At 39.8% G+C, this 17,053-nt stretch overlaps 2 protein-coding genes and 1 long non-coding RNA gene across 7 annotated transcripts in view; 2 read left to right on the top strand and 1 right to left on the bottom strand.

Moving 5' to 3' along the window:
- Positions 1–890: 890 nt before the first annotated feature.
- LOC135556181 (adenylate kinase 4, mitochondrial-like) lies at positions 891–7,969 on the bottom strand. 4 transcript variants are annotated; one of them, XM_064989171.1, is made up of 6 exons: positions 7,884–7,969; positions 5,726–5,907; positions 4,341–4,460; positions 2,920–3,092; positions 2,367–2,485; positions 891–2,170 (listed from the first exon to the last, which is right to left on the bottom strand). In XM_064989171.1, the coding sequence occupies exons 2-6, from the start codon at positions 5,865–5,867 to the stop codon at positions 2,041–2,043; spliced, it is 684 nt and encodes a 227-aa protein (XP_064845243.1). In that variant the 5' UTR covers positions 5,868–5,907; positions 7,884–7,969; the 3' UTR covers positions 891–2,040. The 4 variants fall into 4 exon arrangements, with proteins under 4 accessions (XP_064845243.1, XP_064845241.1, XP_064845242.1 ...); XM_064989169.1 differs by lacking the exon at positions 7,884–7,969 and adding an exon at positions 6,305–6,535; XM_064989170.1 differs by lacking the exon at positions 7,884–7,969 and adding an exon at positions 6,333–6,535.
- Positions 7,970–8,001: 32 nt separating this feature from the next.
- On the top strand, positions 8,002–9,395 carry LOC135556182 (uncharacterized). 2 transcript variants are annotated; one of them, XR_010457955.1, is made up of 2 exons: positions 8,002–8,175; positions 8,769–9,395. It is a non-coding gene; the product is annotated as an uncharacterized LOC135556182 (long non-coding RNA). The 2 variants fall into 2 exon arrangements; XR_010457956.1 differs by having other exon boundaries at positions 8,490–9,395.
- A 5,778-nt stretch (positions 9,396–15,173) lies between these two features.
- The window catches only part of LOC135556179 (tyrosine-protein kinase JAK1-like), a 54,240-nt gene continuing 52,360 nt past the window's right edge, over positions 15,174–17,053 (top strand). The window contains exon 1 of the mRNA XM_064989164.1: positions 15,174–15,422. The gene's annotated coding sequence lies outside the window, so the exon portion shown is untranslated. The remainder of the gene's footprint in view (positions 15,423–17,053) is intronic.

Genomic DNA, 17,053 nt, shown 5'->3' with positions numbered 1-17,053 from the left:
GTACATATTCTTTATCCCCTTACACTGTGTATAAGACAGTAGATTAGGAATTGTTAGTTAGATTACTTGTTGGTTATTACTGCATTGTCGGAACTAGAAGCACAAGCATTTCGCTACACTCGCATTAACATCTGCTAACCATGTGTATGTGACAAATAAATTTGATTTGATTTGAGGCACTGCATCGCAGTGCTAGCTGTGCCACTAGAGATTCTGGGTTCGAGTCCAGAGTCTGTTGCAGCTGGCCGCGACCGGGAGAACCGTGGAGCAGCGCACAATTGGCCCAGAGAAGAATGTGATAAACTCCCCAAATACAGGTGTGCCAAGCTTGTAGCGTCATCCCCAAGAAGACTCTAGGCTGTAATCACTGCTAAAGATGCTTCAAAAAAGTAAAGGGTCTGAATATTTACATAAATATGATATTTCAGTTGTTTAAAAATAAATACATTTGCAAACATTTTTAAAAACCTGTTTTTGCTTTGTCATTATGGGGTATTGTGTGTAGATTGATGAGGGGGGAGGGGGCAATTTAATACATAAAAAAAATGGGCTGTAACGTAACAAAATGTGTAAAAAGTTAAGGGGTCAGTATACCTTCTGAATGCACTGTAGATACAGATGCTGCATCACTGCAGTGTGCCTATAGATTTCTATGATAGCCTAGCTAATATGTCCGCAGTGGCATTCCCACACAATACTCATAGTAGAAACCTATCAGTCTCCTATAAAAGGACACACAATAATGTTATGAACAAAACTAATCTTCAGGGAATGCAGCTGAAACTTACAGTACTTTTGCTTTTGAATGGTAGACATTTAGTTTATAGTCATAGTAGGCATGTTGCCTGGAACTACTGTTTGACCTTGAGAGTGAAACAACTGAAAGGAAATTCTGAGAAAGTAATTGTATTTTTTTTGGAATATGCCAGATTTTGGACAGCCAGATGATTTATGGACAGAAAACATTCAGTGTTGCACAACAGAGCGTATGAAAATCTTTCCTAACCACTCGTTCACCACAATGGGCTTGCCATATATATTCTGGGCCAATTACAGTTTACAGCAGTGACTATTTGCATATTGTGTTATTGAAATCTAAAAGGGAGACAGACACAAGACACACCCTCCCACAAACACTGTCCAACCACTAACCACACCCATCCCTTTTCTTATACAGCAATTCAGATGCATTACACTTTCAAATGGTTAAAACACTCACAAACGTTTCAATAAGTCATTAGAAATATTAAGGCCTCTGGCTCTTTGAATATAATTCTACCATTTATCTTTGGCCACATGAAAATCTTTGGTCCTTTTTAACACAATTATAGACCCATTCATTATCATCGTTTTTTATTTGGTCTAGTCTTGCGGACTAAACTTCAATAGACTAGGGAGAAGGTTCAATTTGGTCTAACTAAAGTCAACAAAAACTGTTTCAAATTAAAACAAAAGAAAAACACATTTATGCAATCCAAGATATTTTGATAAAGATGAAACTCTTCATCTGATAGAACTTAAAATTTAGCCAAATTATAGAGTGTGCTGTTTATAAGAAAATGTCCACAATAGTCATTTCAGTCGAAATGAAAGATAAATCAGATATACAGAAACCAACAGTTCTGTACACATTGGGTGCTATAGAAGTATCAAGCTCGTTTTACAGTCTTTGGAAGGCATATTTAGAGTTGCACAACTCAGGCCCCCATGTTCTGCAGTCCTGCTGATTTCCGTTTCTCCCTGGGACTTTAAACTTACAATCTGGGAAATGGAAATCAGTCTCAGGGTTAAAAGGTTAGGAAGAAAACCTTCATACACTGCAACCCTTGAGGACCGAAGCTATGCACCACTGATGTATGTAGTGCATAAGACTGTATTTTCAAACATGTTTTGAGACTGAGATAACTGCCAAGCTAATGGCTCCTAACATCTAGCGGTAGACTTGTCTTGCAGCCATGTACTCAACCAATGTCTTCACTAACTAACATTAGTATCCCCTGGTGCAAGGCCTTTCCTTCTGATGCGTCACCTCTGCTCTCCTCAGGGCATTGGGATGCGTTGTGTGTCTGTCTGTGATGTGCTGGGGATCTTGGTGCTGAGGAGAGAGTTGATGTAAGGCCAGATCCTGTCTGTCTCTGTGCCTGAGAAAGTGTGCAGGATGCCCTTTGACCTGGGGAGGACACACTTTACATGTAAAGTTGCATAAATACCATGTAGCATAATTACATTATATTGTAAGAACATTATAATTATATTGTAACTACATTGTCACTCAGTACTTCTGAGTACTGTATACAGGATAGTCAGGGCAAGCAATGTACACAATGCTTTTAAAAATGTGTCAGTGAAATGAAGGGGGGACGTACTTATACAGGTCTATGATGGGCTTGGCCACGTCCTTGTAATGCCTCAGTCTGGCCACTAGAGCCTCTGGTTTGTCATCATCATGCTGGATCAAAGGCTCCCCGCTGATATCATCCCTGCCCTGGGGGGGGGGACAACAGAACCATGACAACTGAATAATTATTATATCAATGACATAAACCCATGAAAACGGTACACAGCTCACAGAGAGTTGTCTTGAACCCCACGCATTCAATACACTATTCCAAGGTATTACTGATAATTCACAAATACATGAGTTAGGAATATAATAATCTGGCATCGTATTTTCACAGCCTCCTGTAGCAACCATAGGAACCATTGCTTAGTGCAGGCTTTCCCAAACTCAGTCCTAAGTTTCTGATTTTAATCAGCTGCGTAGTGCAACTGGGGGGGGGGGGGGGGCAAGGACCAGGTTTGGGAAACCCTGGCTTAATGTTGGTTCTGTGGGAACAGACAGACTAACCGGAAGACTAAACATGTGTAATGGCGATAATAATGGTGACAAAAGAGGGAGGAAAAACAATGTTTTCTGACTTGTACGTGTGGAGGGTTGAAGCCCATGTTGTAGACCCTGCCGCTGGCTGGGTGGATCCAGCGGTCACTCAGCCTCTCCTTCAGGGTCTCATAGGGAATGTTGAGGCTGATGACCAGGTCCAGGTCACAGGTACTGTTCAGAGCCTTGGCCTGGGCCAGGGTACGGGGAAACCCTGGGGAGAGTTAGGAGATGAAGCACGGAGACTGAGGGGTGTGTGTGTGTGTGTGTGTGTGTGTGTGTGTGTGTGTGTGTGTGTGTGTGTGTATCTCACATTGATCCTGCACAACAACTTAATGGAAAATATTTATGTACAGTATTTTGTGTGACATTATAAAGGTCATATCGTTATGTAAACAATCCAAAGACCACATCCGTATCTGTTTCCCTTTAACCTACACTGATATGGACTGGTAGACATACTGCAAATACAGTATTTACTGTTGGTTCTTCTGGCCTGGCTGTGAGACTAGTTAATAGCTGCTTTCAGAGGGTGTAAACCTGCACTACTGTTTACAAACCTTGGACTGCTGCCCGACTGGCCTGTTTCAGCTTGTTTCTGGGTCAGACACAAACCTGTACAGTCAATGTTTCATGATACCTTACTGTGCTCATGTGTTTTTGGTTGTTTCTCTCTCTCTTTTTCCCCACATGCACTCACTATTGTGGTTTTCTGTATATAGTGTACAGAGGAATTATTTTAAAAAGGTTTGTTTGATGCTATTGAAAAAATGTCCTACTTTCTTTTTTCTTTTCTTTCCCCTCCTGTCTCAGCCTCCAGTATTTATGCTGCAGTAGTTTGTGTGTCGGGGGGCTAGGGTCAGTTTGTTATATCTGGAGTACTTCTCCTGTCCTATTCGGTGTCCTGTGTGAATTTAAGTGTGCTATCTCTAATTCTCTCTTTCTTTCTCTCTCTCGGAGGACCTGAGCCCTAGGACCATGCCCCAGGACTACCTGACATGATGACTCCTTGCTGTCCCCAGTCCACCTGGCCGTGCTGCGGCTCCAGTTTCAACTGTTCTGCCTTATTATTATTCGACCATGCTGGTCATTTATGAACATCTTGGCCATGTTCTGTTATAATCTCCACCAGGCACAGCCAGAAGAGGACTGGCCACCCCACATAGCCTGGTTCCTCTCTAGGTTTCTTCCTAGGTTTTGGCCTTTCTAGGGAGTTTTTCCTAGCCACCGTGCTTCTACACCTGCATTGCTTGCTGTTTGGGGTTTTAGGCTGGGTTTCTGTACAGCACTTTGAGATATCAGCTGATGTACGAAGGGCTATATAAATAAATTTGATTCGATTTTGCCAATTCATTAGCCCTTTCTATGTTCTTGCTTTCTCTACGCAGCTGCAAAAAGATCTTGGGAAATGCGTGTGCATTTCAAGGTGTGTGTATATGTGTGTGTGTGTGTGTGGTCTTACCATCCATCAGCCAACTGTGGCGAGTCATCTCCTCCAGCCTGGGAAGTAGGAGCCGGGTCATCACATGGTCCGGCACCAGCAGACCCCTCTCTATGTAGGTCTTAGCCAGAACACCAGCGTCTGTGGAGGGAGGGAGGGAGATAATGAGGAGCAGGAGGAGGAGGAGGAAGAGGTGAAGGAGTCATCATCAATTCCCCATAAGTATAAAGTATTAAGAAGAAAGATTTCTAGTAAAAGAGGTGGACTTTTGGCTAGAGGTAGGGGGCAGAGCAAACCCAGACAGGAATGCCCTCTGTAGCTTTAACACCTAAACGATTACCCATTCGCCCTGTTTTCTTCCCACCCCCATTTTTATTGCTTTCTTTACAGCAGTGAGTCACATAGCACATCTCAGAAAGATCTCCAGACCCCTCTAAACTAAAATCATCAATAAATGATTCATGTCATTGAATGACCTACTGACCAAACTGGATCATGACAATTCCGTTACAGGGGCTCGAATAAAAATACATGGAGCCATAGCATAAGATTCATTGTGTCCATTCAGATTTTCCTAAGGTGGTTTACAAAGTTTGAATGTAAGAGAATGTCTTCATTAATGTAAATAACTCCAGTATAGTAATTCTGGAAAACTGGGTTTAGTAAGGCATGGCCTTGAAAGAGCACTGTAACTGTAATTACAACCCCACACATGTTTTCACTGCCCTCCCTGCAACACATTTCATTTGTGGGCTAAAAAAGATTGGCACAAGTTCGGATTAAAAACAGGCTCCAGAAGAAGTCAATTGGCTCAAATAAGTCAACTCAGAGAGATTCCAAACATACGTTTGCTATCGACTGTGAAGTTTCAGAGACTATTAACAAAGAACGTTTCATAACTTGGATTCCTTTTGATATGGATAGTGGATCATTTTAGTTTATTATCAGATAGTAGATTTGCCATAGCCTCTAAATGTAACTAATGTTTTTGTCTCTTGGATGATAGGAGACTTCTGGCGTGAGAAATGTGCCACTGTCCAGCCCAGTGCCAACTTGCAAGAGACTCTCTTCACCTCACCTCAACTTAGGCCTCTGCTGGCGTTACAATATTGTTGCAATTTATGCTACTGGAGGTGAATGCTAGTTAGGCTACTATAGGCTAACATGAACAAATATGTAAGCTAGGTTGAAATAATACAACAACTAATAATAATAATAAAAAATATTTTAAGATAGGACACTGTATCCCTGAAAATCTGACCGTTTCTACCAACCCCGCTGAGGATGACAAATATGTGGCAATAAAAACAATATGCAAGAAAAAAAAGACGCAATCAAAAAACAGATAAATAAATGGTAAACAATAAATAGATGCATGTCTAATTATTTATCAAGAATAGGCCTACCTGTATTCGCAGCTATATTCTCCCGAACAAAGTCGCCACTGGACAGACGTGCTAGGCCAAATCTTTGAGCAACTCTCTCGGATATGGTCCCCTTTCCCGAGCCTGGTGGACCCATGATCACCGCTCGGAACAGTTTGGCCATCCTCCACTATAGCCTGCAACACCACGGACTGTATCTGTGTCTGGAGGAGACAAAATAAATAAGTCCAGGGTTGCTATAGCCTATACCTGCTGCCTTCAATGAAACATTGATAGGCCTAAGCATCTTTCAATGTTGCCCATGGTGTGCACTCTGCACATTATTATCAAAGTCCGTGAACAGATACTTTCTGCTCGTTTTGAGTTAACAGGGACAGTATATCAACAGTTTATTACACTGAATCTAACTTAATTGCCAATTTTCCCGAATTGGTTACGACTTAAAACGGCTACGGAAAAACGGAATTGTTAAAGAGCCCCATTCATCCAATCAGCTAGAGAAATCGAACTTTCCAGATTCCTGATTGTACAGATGGAGGATTTAAACTATGGCGGAAAAAAAAAACACAACGGGGCAACAGTCAAGCGTTGTAGGCCTACCTCAACGATGCCCACAATCCCTCCTCACCGTCGATTTATGCCTGTGTGTCCTGCAAAATGTATGCGTAATATAGCACGTAGTTCACTCAGACCAAGCCAGAAATGTTTTTTTTCTGTTCCCAAGGGACAGTAGCTTGTCTGCGTCTTTAAGAAAGATTTTTTCTCTGCGAATGAATGGAGGAGCTGCCTCAACGCCCTATTTCTCAGCACCTCCCAGACACACCAAGAAGAAAAATGCGGATGACTTGTGCGCAGGAACTTGGTACAACTTGGGAATCTGGTACCTGTAGTTTTACATTGTGAGTAAGACGAATAATTTCGAATTGCAACCATATCATATGTAAGTGGCTGAAACATGAAGTTTAAAGGAGATACGCAGTCAGTTGCGTAACTGAATGGATTCAACCGAAATGTGTCTTCCACATTTTACCCAACCTCTCTGAAGTCTAGAATATACGTATTCTAGAATAGAATATAACCTGGGTCGATTAGAATGGAAGGTCATCAACCATGCATAGTTTGTGTGACCCACCTATACACTATTCCACACTATTAGGCTAGTAACTCACTTCACAGTATGAAAGTTCTCATCTTCATTTTCTATCCTCAATCTGCAACTTCCTGCATTGATTGAGGTTGTATTACTATGCAATTAAAGCTATTCAGATCTATTTTGGGGTTATATTTATTGGCAGTGGTGTAAAAAGTACCCAATTGTCATACTTGAGTAGAAGTAAAGATACATTAATAGAAAATTACTCAAGTAGAGGTGAAAGTCAACCCAGTAAAATACTGAGTACAGGTCTAAAAGTACTTGGTTTTAAAAATACTTAAATATCAAAAGTAAATGTAATTGCTAAAATATTCTTAAGTATCAAAAGTAAAAGTAAAACTTCCTTATATTAAGCAAATCAGATGGCACAATTTGCATGTTTTTTTTTTAAATTTAAGGATAGCCAGAGGCACACTCCAACACTCACATATAATTTACAAGAAAGCATTTGTGTTTAGTGAGTCTGCCAGAAAATAGGAAGTAGGGATGACCAGGGATGTTCTCTTGATAAGTGTGTGAATTGGCCAATTTTCCTGTCCTGCTAAGTATTCAAAATGTAAGTACTTTTGGCTGTCAGGGAAAATGTATGGAGTAAAATGTACATTATTTTCTTTAGGAATGTAGTTAAGTAAAAGTTGTCAAAAATATAAATAGCAAAGTAAAGTACAAATACCCCCCAAAACGACTTAAAGTACGTTAAAGTATTTTTTTACTTAAGTACTTTACACCACTGTTGATTGCCACGTTTCCAGATGGGGTAGGAAGTTGATAATGACGTAATGAATGGTAATAGGATAAATCCGAATTCACGAGTAAGAGACCTATTGACAAAACACTGCAAACTACAAAATCAACGCACTTGTTGACAGCAGCATCAATGCAGAGCGTAAACGGTAATTCCGGATTGTCGGGGTTCCCTCTGAAACATTGGCCATCACCCATCATCATCATTACGCACTGAGACAGTGCCATTCCGCAATATTTGCGGACCAAGGCATCAAGGAATGTACTTGTTGCGAACCATACCGCGGCGTCAGTGTCCAAAAGCAGTCAAATGCTGCGCATGCACAACCTATTGGTGTCTTCAGTCAATGGAACCTGCCTAATCCATCACACGAAAAAAACTAGATTGGAAGATTATCAATTTACTCAGTTAGTTGTGCGGCGAGACCCGGAAACATTGTTTTATTATTTTGTCACATGGCTGAGAGATTTCAATAACAACAAAAAATGGCGACAATCACGTTGTTCGATGTGGGTCTTGCTGCGTCATTAAAACTATTCACGTAAACACGGGAATGAAACGCGCAAAATGCAAGTAAGTAAGACTAATATCCGTCAGATATTGAACTACAAGTAAATATGAATAAGAATTGTTCATGTTAATTTCGATGCTTGGACTACATAGTATTTGTTTTTACCTAGAGAGGGGTGTGTGCAGGCTGGGCGTTAGCGTTTGTCAGCACAATAGTAAAACTCAATCAACACCAATAGCGTTGCTCTTTTACATGGTCTTGTCATTGAATATCAGAGTTATTATGGCAATGCATATATGTTTAAAAATTTAAAATTATATGACGGGCTATTTACAAAGTTTTTTTTTAAAGAGCCTTACTCTTGTTGTATTTATAGAAAACAGCAACAAGCTTTCCCGACAACGTGGAGTTGAATATCTGGAACCATTGAAATGTGATGATTGCTTTCAATATTGTTCTTTCGCGTTTTAAACGTGTATTTAATGTATAAGCTACCTGGTCTGCGCTTCACGATTATTGAAGGGTCCGAGATACGCTATTATGATAATATACTAAGTACAGTCTATTGGGAGTTGTATATGCTAATTGCATTTTTACAGTTACGCAACCAATGTTATGTTTTGTTCGATTGAACTGTTGTCTCAACCTTGCGTAGCAGGTTATTTTTCAAGTAGGTGTTGGCAAGTGCTCCTGCAATTCTGTGATACCAAAACAGAACCAGCAAATCGAGTTGTTTACATGAAGCGGAGGGAGAAGGAGATAGGGAGGAGCCTCCTCCGGCGGGCTACGCGACTGGACTGCTGGAGAGCCTTCGCGCACTGAGGGCGGAACCCCAAGAACCATAACAAGTCCGACGTCAGCTATGTGGTGTCCATAAATTATGCAGTTCAAACACTACCGAGTAAACAGTGGTGACTTCGACCAATTAACAAGGTTTTATTCCTTTAGGCTACATGTATCTGTTGTATAGGAAATTATCTTTCAAAGGGGTTTATGAAAAAGCTGATATGCTACAGTAGTTACACATGTATTCATGTGAGGTGAGAAAGAAACATCTTACTAATGGTAGTAAAATACCTTTCTAGAATTCTGTAATGCCTGTGTGGAATTCATAGCACATACACAATTCACGATTATATCCTGTGAATAATTACAAAGCTTTGCAGATTTTGGTAACCTATTAGAGAAACCTCTTTACATTACTTCTGCATGCAATTGTGTTCTCGTTCTTGTAATGTGATACCATGAAATACATAAATACAGACATGATATTTGGATTTCACGTATTGTCAAACATAGTCATTTTGTTACTCCGATGACCTGTGCATGAAGTACATGCACTTTCTGCAATGTCCAAAGGCACCCCCACCTGCCTGACCCTATACAGTGTCATGTCATTCTAGGTCCCTCTTTTGGCACGATTCCATCTGCAAAAGAATAGTGTGACTGACAAGATATTATTGTTGCTCTGGGCCCCAAGTCGTGTGTGTGTGTGCGTGTGTCATCATGTGTGAGCCTGGCATCATGAAGACGGATGGCATCTGACCCCTTGGATCACCATGGCTAATGTTGTACTGTGCTGGAACTCAGACCGACGGGGCTGCTGTCTCTTGGCTTCCTAACATGACATCCAGGCTGCCCTGGTTCAGTTATCACTGTGCTGATGCTGTCCATCTTAAAGGTACAGTACTGTGATAACTGAAGGATGGCTGCCACCTTGACACATCCGACCCACTTTGTGATGATGGATGGAGATGGTACTGCTGTATCGAAGGTGAAGTTTTTCATTGATATCACTGGTGCTCCCAACTTTTAAAAAAGTTAGGAGAACAACATAAAATTTAGGAGCACCAGAAAATACGATTTTTCAACTTGATTAAGATATAGCCTATATTGGGTCTACATTAATTCTAGCTCCCGAAGCACATGCTGTGCTCTATAAACTAATATGTAACCCTGTAAAGACAGTTGTTTATTGTAAAAAGCTGTACATGGTTATACAAGTACCTGTTATTGAAGTTACAAAGTTATTTGTAGAATAATAGGTTTGTACATTGTGTAAAAACACTATTTTCAAACCAGCATACTGCTGTACAATATCACACGCACCCCTGCCAATAAAGACTATGGTGAGTCAATTTGTTTGGTCAATTCTCAAATTTAAATAAAAAATAAAGTTGGTTCTGGGAGTATTCTAAGGGTGATTATTAGGATGCATAAACATGATTAGTGCTTTCCCCCCACAATTCTGGCCTTCAAATTGGCATAAATACTACCTTTAATGGAAACAGCTCTTCTCTAATTCTCTAGACTACTAGATATTTAAGGTTCATAATACAAACGTACTCCATTTTAATTTTTTTAAATTTTCTATATCATTCTTATTCGTGCTTATATTTGAATGTACTATTTTATTTGTTCCAAGTTAGCTCACACATTTGATGGTTTGTTAAGATGAGAGAGGAGATATTGTGCGTATCCCCGTTCTCCCTACTACAAGCCTTGCTCAACTTGTTTTACCGTCACAAACCACCGCCTCTGAAGACCGGGCTAAACCAAAAGAGTTTTTGGCCGCGGGGGTGTTCCAATCTTAACATGAGGATTCTTGACCCACCTGTCTCCCGGGCAAGTTACGCGCTTGACCATGACGCAACCGAATCTAAGCTCGTCTTTTTCTCTGGTGTACTTGGAAACAGCATTACAGCGAAGGATAATTATAACAACAATTATTATCTGGGTGATTTTTTACAAGGCAACATTTTTTTTTTAAATCAAGGTTGCACAGCAAAATATTTACGATCATATGCAACCAAAATGGTCTCACATTATAATGTGTCTTGATTTTCAATTGTAATACTTTATAATGATTCACCGTGCCCAATGAGTGTAGCCTATGCTTTTCAAAATTGATTTGAATAGAATTGTTATTTTATGTAGAAAGAATGATGTATTACGTAATAAGTTGAAAGGGGGCAAATGTATGTTTTTGTAGCATTTGAATCATTCTTGTTTTTAAGAAAATGCAAATGAATTGGAAATAAACTGATATGTATACATGTTGTTTCTAATAGTCATGATGTGTGGCCACACACCTCTGATTAGATATTTATCTATGGTGGAAAAGTATCAAATTGTCAAACTTGAGTAAAAGTAAAGATACATTAATAGAAAATGATTTAAGTAAATCTGAAAGTTACCCAGTAACATACAACTTGACTCAAAGTCTAAAAGTATTTGGTTTTAAATATACTTAAGTATCAAAAGTAAAAGTTTACATAATTTCAAATTCCTTATATTAAGCAAACAAGACAACACAATTTTTTTTAGCCGATAGCCAGGGCCACACTCCAGCACTCAGACATAATTAACAAACGAACCATTTGTGTGTAGTGAGTCCGTCAGATCAGAGGCAGTAGGGATGTTTTCTTGAGAAGTGTCTGAATTGGACCGTATTCCTATCCTGCTAAGCACTCAACATGTAAGGTGCTTTGGGTGTCAGGGAAAATAAATGGAGTAAAAAGTACATTATTTTCTTTAGGAATGTAGTAGATTAAAAGTCAAATTAGTCAAAAATATAAATAGTCAAGTATAGATATAGTACACAGAAATACTGCTTATGTAGTACTTTAAAGTATATTTTGTTAATTACTTTACACCACTACATATTAGATACAAACATAGTTGTAAAAGTTATTAATACATTTTTAGTATGATTGAAGAATATAAATAACCTAAGAGGAGAGGTATTAACATAAGACTCCGGTTTGACACGTCTTTAGAATGTTAGACATACAGGAAGTCAATGCGGAAATCCCCCCAGACAGAACCAAAAGATCACGCCACATCTTTTTCTCTCCCCCTCTCTCATTCTCCCCTCTCTATACCCCCCCGCCCTCCTTTTTCAATGTCTCTGTCCCCTCCCTCACGGTTTGGTTTAACTGGACTGATCGAAGTTGGAAATGGTTTTGAGGGTGGGAAAGGTTTTTGAACCCGAATCGCACAATTTGACTGTGGAGGATATGTCAATCAGTGGAACATCAATTCGGGTAATTAATAAAAACGCTGACAGATAAATGTAAACAAATAACTGTAAATAAAAGTCAACTTCTTATACCTGCTATTGAATTCTGTTTCACATCCCTATTTTTAAACTAAATATCAGCTTTCTCTTCTCTTATAGCCGAGAAAGTAGTGGTTAGTTGATGGTGACCTATGGTTTTTGCTTTTCATTTACTCCACTGTAAGGACATTCCATTCCCTTCCCTTGCCTTTTTTTTCAGTTTACTGGAGACCCTAAGGATATCTGTGAGTCTGGATGTTCCAGATGAAAGCTATAAAATCGTTGTTATTCAACACCACAAAGTCTCATAATGAGTAGCCTTCTTAATAAGCACTTAAGTGATAGACACTTTCGTAACTATGTTTGATACGAATTGTACAATCAATCATACTGTATATGTTGTCAAAATCATCTAAATAGATGCTCACATTTTCACATACCTAGTGGCCTACATACCAGCATACAGTATTTTAAAAGTTAGGTTTTAACTAGTAAGCTTGTAATATATATAGGCCGATTACAGATAGATAGATGTGGCACTTTTTATTGTGTCAGTGACTACAACATTCTTGGGAAATATCTGCCTAAGATTTCTGGCAAACTTAACTCAGTTTTAACACATCAGATATGGGAGACGGGAAGTACCTCCACTACTGGCAAATGGAACCTCCCGTCCCTGTCCCATCTTAAAGGACCTGGCTCTCTATTTCCTCCCACCTCACTAGGAGGATGGTCAGTTTCCATTTAACTCTAGCCTCCTTTTTGGACTACAAGACGATACTGTAAATAAGAAATGTTGTTGATCATATGTGGAAATATTGACAATCAGAAAGATGATCAGATGGGAAAGAGATGGAGGCTCAGAATTACCATTTACATTTGACATTTTCAACAGCAAAAGCCTTTTCTCATCTTTTGAACAGATAAAGCTATGGGTCATGAATGAAATATGTAGGTTATTGATTAACACGGTCAGATACAAACAGGATTGTGACTGTGTGTCCCTTACCAAGGACAATCAATGTTTCATGTAACACACAACTGGATGGAATTTTGACGATATTACCGTAACAGTCAGGAATTGATTTTGTTAAACATTCCATGTGTTGTAAATTAAATATGGAATTGCTTTTAGAGTCAGAGTGTGTTTGCATTGAGGCACCGAGTGCCTGGTAAAGAGGCAAGATACACTATATATACAAAGTATGTGGATACCACTTCAAATTAATTTGGTTATTTCAGTCACACCTGTTGCTGACAGGTGTATAAAATCGAGCACACCACCATGCAATCTCCATAGACAAACATTGGCAGTAGAATGGCCATCCTGAAGAGCTCAGAGACTTTCAATGTGGCACCATCATAGGATGCCACCTTTCCAACAAGGCAGTTTGTCAACTTTATGTCCCGCTAGATGTGCCCCGGTCAACTGTAAGTGCTGTTATTGTGAAGTGGAAACCACTAGGTACAACAATGGCTCAGCTGCGAAGTGGCACACAAGCTTACAGAATGGGACCACCGACTGCTGAAGTGTCTGTCCTCGGTTGCATCACTCACTACTACTGAGTTCCAAACTGCCTCTGGAAGCAACGTCAGCACAATCATTTTTCGTTGGGAGCTTCATGAAATTGGTTTCCATGGCAGAGCAGCCTCACACAAGGCTAAGATCACCATGTGCAATGCCAAGTGTCAGCTGGAGTGGTGTAAAGCTCGCCGCCATTGGACTCTGGAGCAGTGGACACGCGTTCTCTGGAGTGATGAATCACGCTTCACCATCTGGCTGTCCGATGGATGAATCTGGGTTTGGCGGATGCCAGGAGAACTCGACCTGCTCGAATGCATTTTGTGTAGTCTTTTATGACATTTATAATTATTTTCTCAAACCCCTTTGTGTGTATTGTAGCACTTTCATGCAGTCAAATCATGAGTGGCATCATGGGTGAAATGGTATTAATGTTTTTAAGAATTTCCTAATTACCTCCCATAAAATATAAGCAATGGTTCCATCCCCAATGGCAATACTCTTACGCACGCACACGCACATGCACACACACACATGCACACACACACACAAAAACGCACACACACACACACACACACACACACACACACACACACACACACACACACACACACACACACACACACACACACACACACACACACACACACACACACACACACACACACTTGTTCTTCTGTCCTCATGGGGACCTGAAATGTATTTACATTCAAAATCCTATTTTCCCTAAAACCTAAACTTGACCTTAACCCCTAACCCTAATTCTAACCCTAAAAAGCAAGTATATAAGTTACCTTGGTTTGTGAGAGCCGGAACAGCTCATAGGGCAGGGTACTATCTCCTGTTTCTGTAGCGTGAGGCAGCTGTATGTACACCCACTGGACATGGCGCTAGGCTATCGCAGGGCCTTACCCCAATCTATGTCCTTAATGCTGAGTGCCAAGCAGAGATGCATCAGGTCCCATTTTAATTTTTTTTTTGTATGATTTGGACAGGGATCAAACTCACCACCTTCCAATCTCAGGGCGGACACGCTAACCAGAAAGCCCGAATCCAACCCCTAAATGTAAAATAAAAATTTTCCTCGTGGGGACGTGGGAAATGTCCCCACTAGGGACAGTTTTTCTTGTTTCATTATCTTTGGGTGGATTTTGAGGGATTTCCGGTCCCATGAGGATAGAATAACAAGACCACACACACACACACACACACACACACACACACACACACACACACACACACACACACACACACACACACACACACACACACACACACACACACACACACACACACACACACACACACACACACACACACACACACACACACACACACACACTACAATGGATGCGATGCCATTCAGTTAACTGTAATGCTGATCCATTCTAGGGTTAACAACATAAAATTGTGTCAGTGGGCTACACAGTATCACTTGACTGAAGGAGCAGTGCACCAATCAGAATGCGTGAAGCCGAGCTTGCAGTTGCATTATTTTCGGGAAGAGGGACGTTACTTGACAGGAAGGGTTAGAAAGATTATGAATTTGCTCTCGACCAGAAGGGAAAGAAACTCGTCGGACAAAACATTTTTCGTTTGGAATATTCCCATACCTACGGATTTTGTCAAGATTCAGTCAGTCTTTATAGTTTCACAACGGATAATTCTATTCTGGATCTATGAACAAAACGATAGGGAAGTAACGTTAGACTTGGATAGCTCGCTAGGTGAGTAACGTTAACATATCAAATATGTGATTATTGCTATTGAGTAAAGTGCCACATATCCAGGCTAGCTATCCGATATCCTATTAACTTTCGCTTGAATATTATTATTCCTGGGCCTTAGTGGGGGAAAAAAACGTTACGAAGCAGATACAAGCATCAAATTTGGTACAAACAAGGTGATGTGAAAACATCCTAGAAGGGGTACCTGAAAACATCCTAGAAGGGATGCCCATGTCAAATTTAACCAGGAAGCGAGTTATCGCGAAAATCCAAAATGGCTGCCATAACAGCTGGTATTTGATTATAAAAATTGTTATGCAGCAGATAAAGGCATGACATTTTGTACAAACATCCCTCAGAAGATATGCTAATTTCAAAATTAGCCAGAAAGCAGAATTCAAAATGGTGCCAATGGTAACGACAATGGTAACGACATTTCAGCTTATAAACATTTCAATAACAATAACTTTTTAGTTGATCTGACCAAATTCACATATACATCTTTATAAATATTTCATTATTTTTGAAAGCAAATCTAAGAAGCAGTAGATCTGTTCTTTGTGTGCTATTTCTATATGATTTCGGTTTTGTACACCAGCTGAAAATACAATATTGTGGTTATAGAAAATATATTTCACAGGGGTTTAGATGGTACAATGATTGTTTACACCAGCGTTTCTCAAACTCAGTCCTCAGGACCCCAAGCGGTGCACATTTAGTTTTTTCCCCCTAACACTACACAGCGGATTCAAATGATCAAAGCTTGATGATTAGTTGATTATTTGAATCAGCACGAGTATAGAGTTTTGGAAACCCTGATCTAAACTTTCTTGTTTTGTCAAAAACTGAAATTAGGCAAACTATTATTTTTTTTAGCAATTTCTGCATAGTGAACCTTTTTAAATTCTGATTAGTGAAGAAAATAAAAGACTTAGGGCTAGGGATGTTAACCGTTAGTCGGTTAGCCACCTGAAAAATAATAATTTGACCGGTCATGCTTATCAGTTTGTAGGTTAATTTGCATAAATTTGTGGAATTAATTTGGTGTCCGAATTTGACAAATCTCGTCAGTCATAAAACAGGAACAGTGTCTTGGTCGACCGGAATTATTATTTTACAGAAAATAGTCATATAAATTGAGTTTATGGAGTTAGTTGAGTTAAGAAAGCTACTTTCTAATGGCTGTCTCTAGTCAGAGTGAGCCTCGAGCAAGCCAGAGCGGAGACTCGTTGCTATACAACTCACAGACACAGTCTGTGTGGAGCAGTGGGAAAGAGAAGAGCAGCACAATCAGCTAAAAACAACAGTTAAGCTAGTAACCAAAAAGGTTTCACAGCATTTCTCTCCTGTTCTACTGGTTTTCATATCAACTTTCTTTCATGTCCAGAAGCCAAAGGCACAATCCTAGTCATATTAACAACCATCCTAGTTGTTGCATATCTACATTTTCCCTTTTTCTAAACTTCTAATTGAGATGTTAATCTGTCATATGAAACGGCTCACATCAGCTGTGTCTTTTAGAACAGGGTTTTCCCACAAATTGCAATTTAGCAAATGTAAAATTAGGAAACTGTCTTTTGAAGTTTTTAAGTACATTTGAAGCTACTTTTTAAGTAAATACCTGCAGTCAA

Source organism: Oncorhynchus masou, chromosome 15 (assembly GCF_036934945.1).
Source record: "Oncorhynchus masou masou isolate Uvic2021 chromosome 15, UVic_Omas_1.1, whole genome shotgun sequence".
NCBI lineage: Eukaryota > Metazoa > Chordata > Actinopteri > Salmoniformes > Salmonidae > Oncorhynchus > Oncorhynchus masou.
This window is presented reverse-complemented; position numbering and strand designations above follow the sequence as displayed.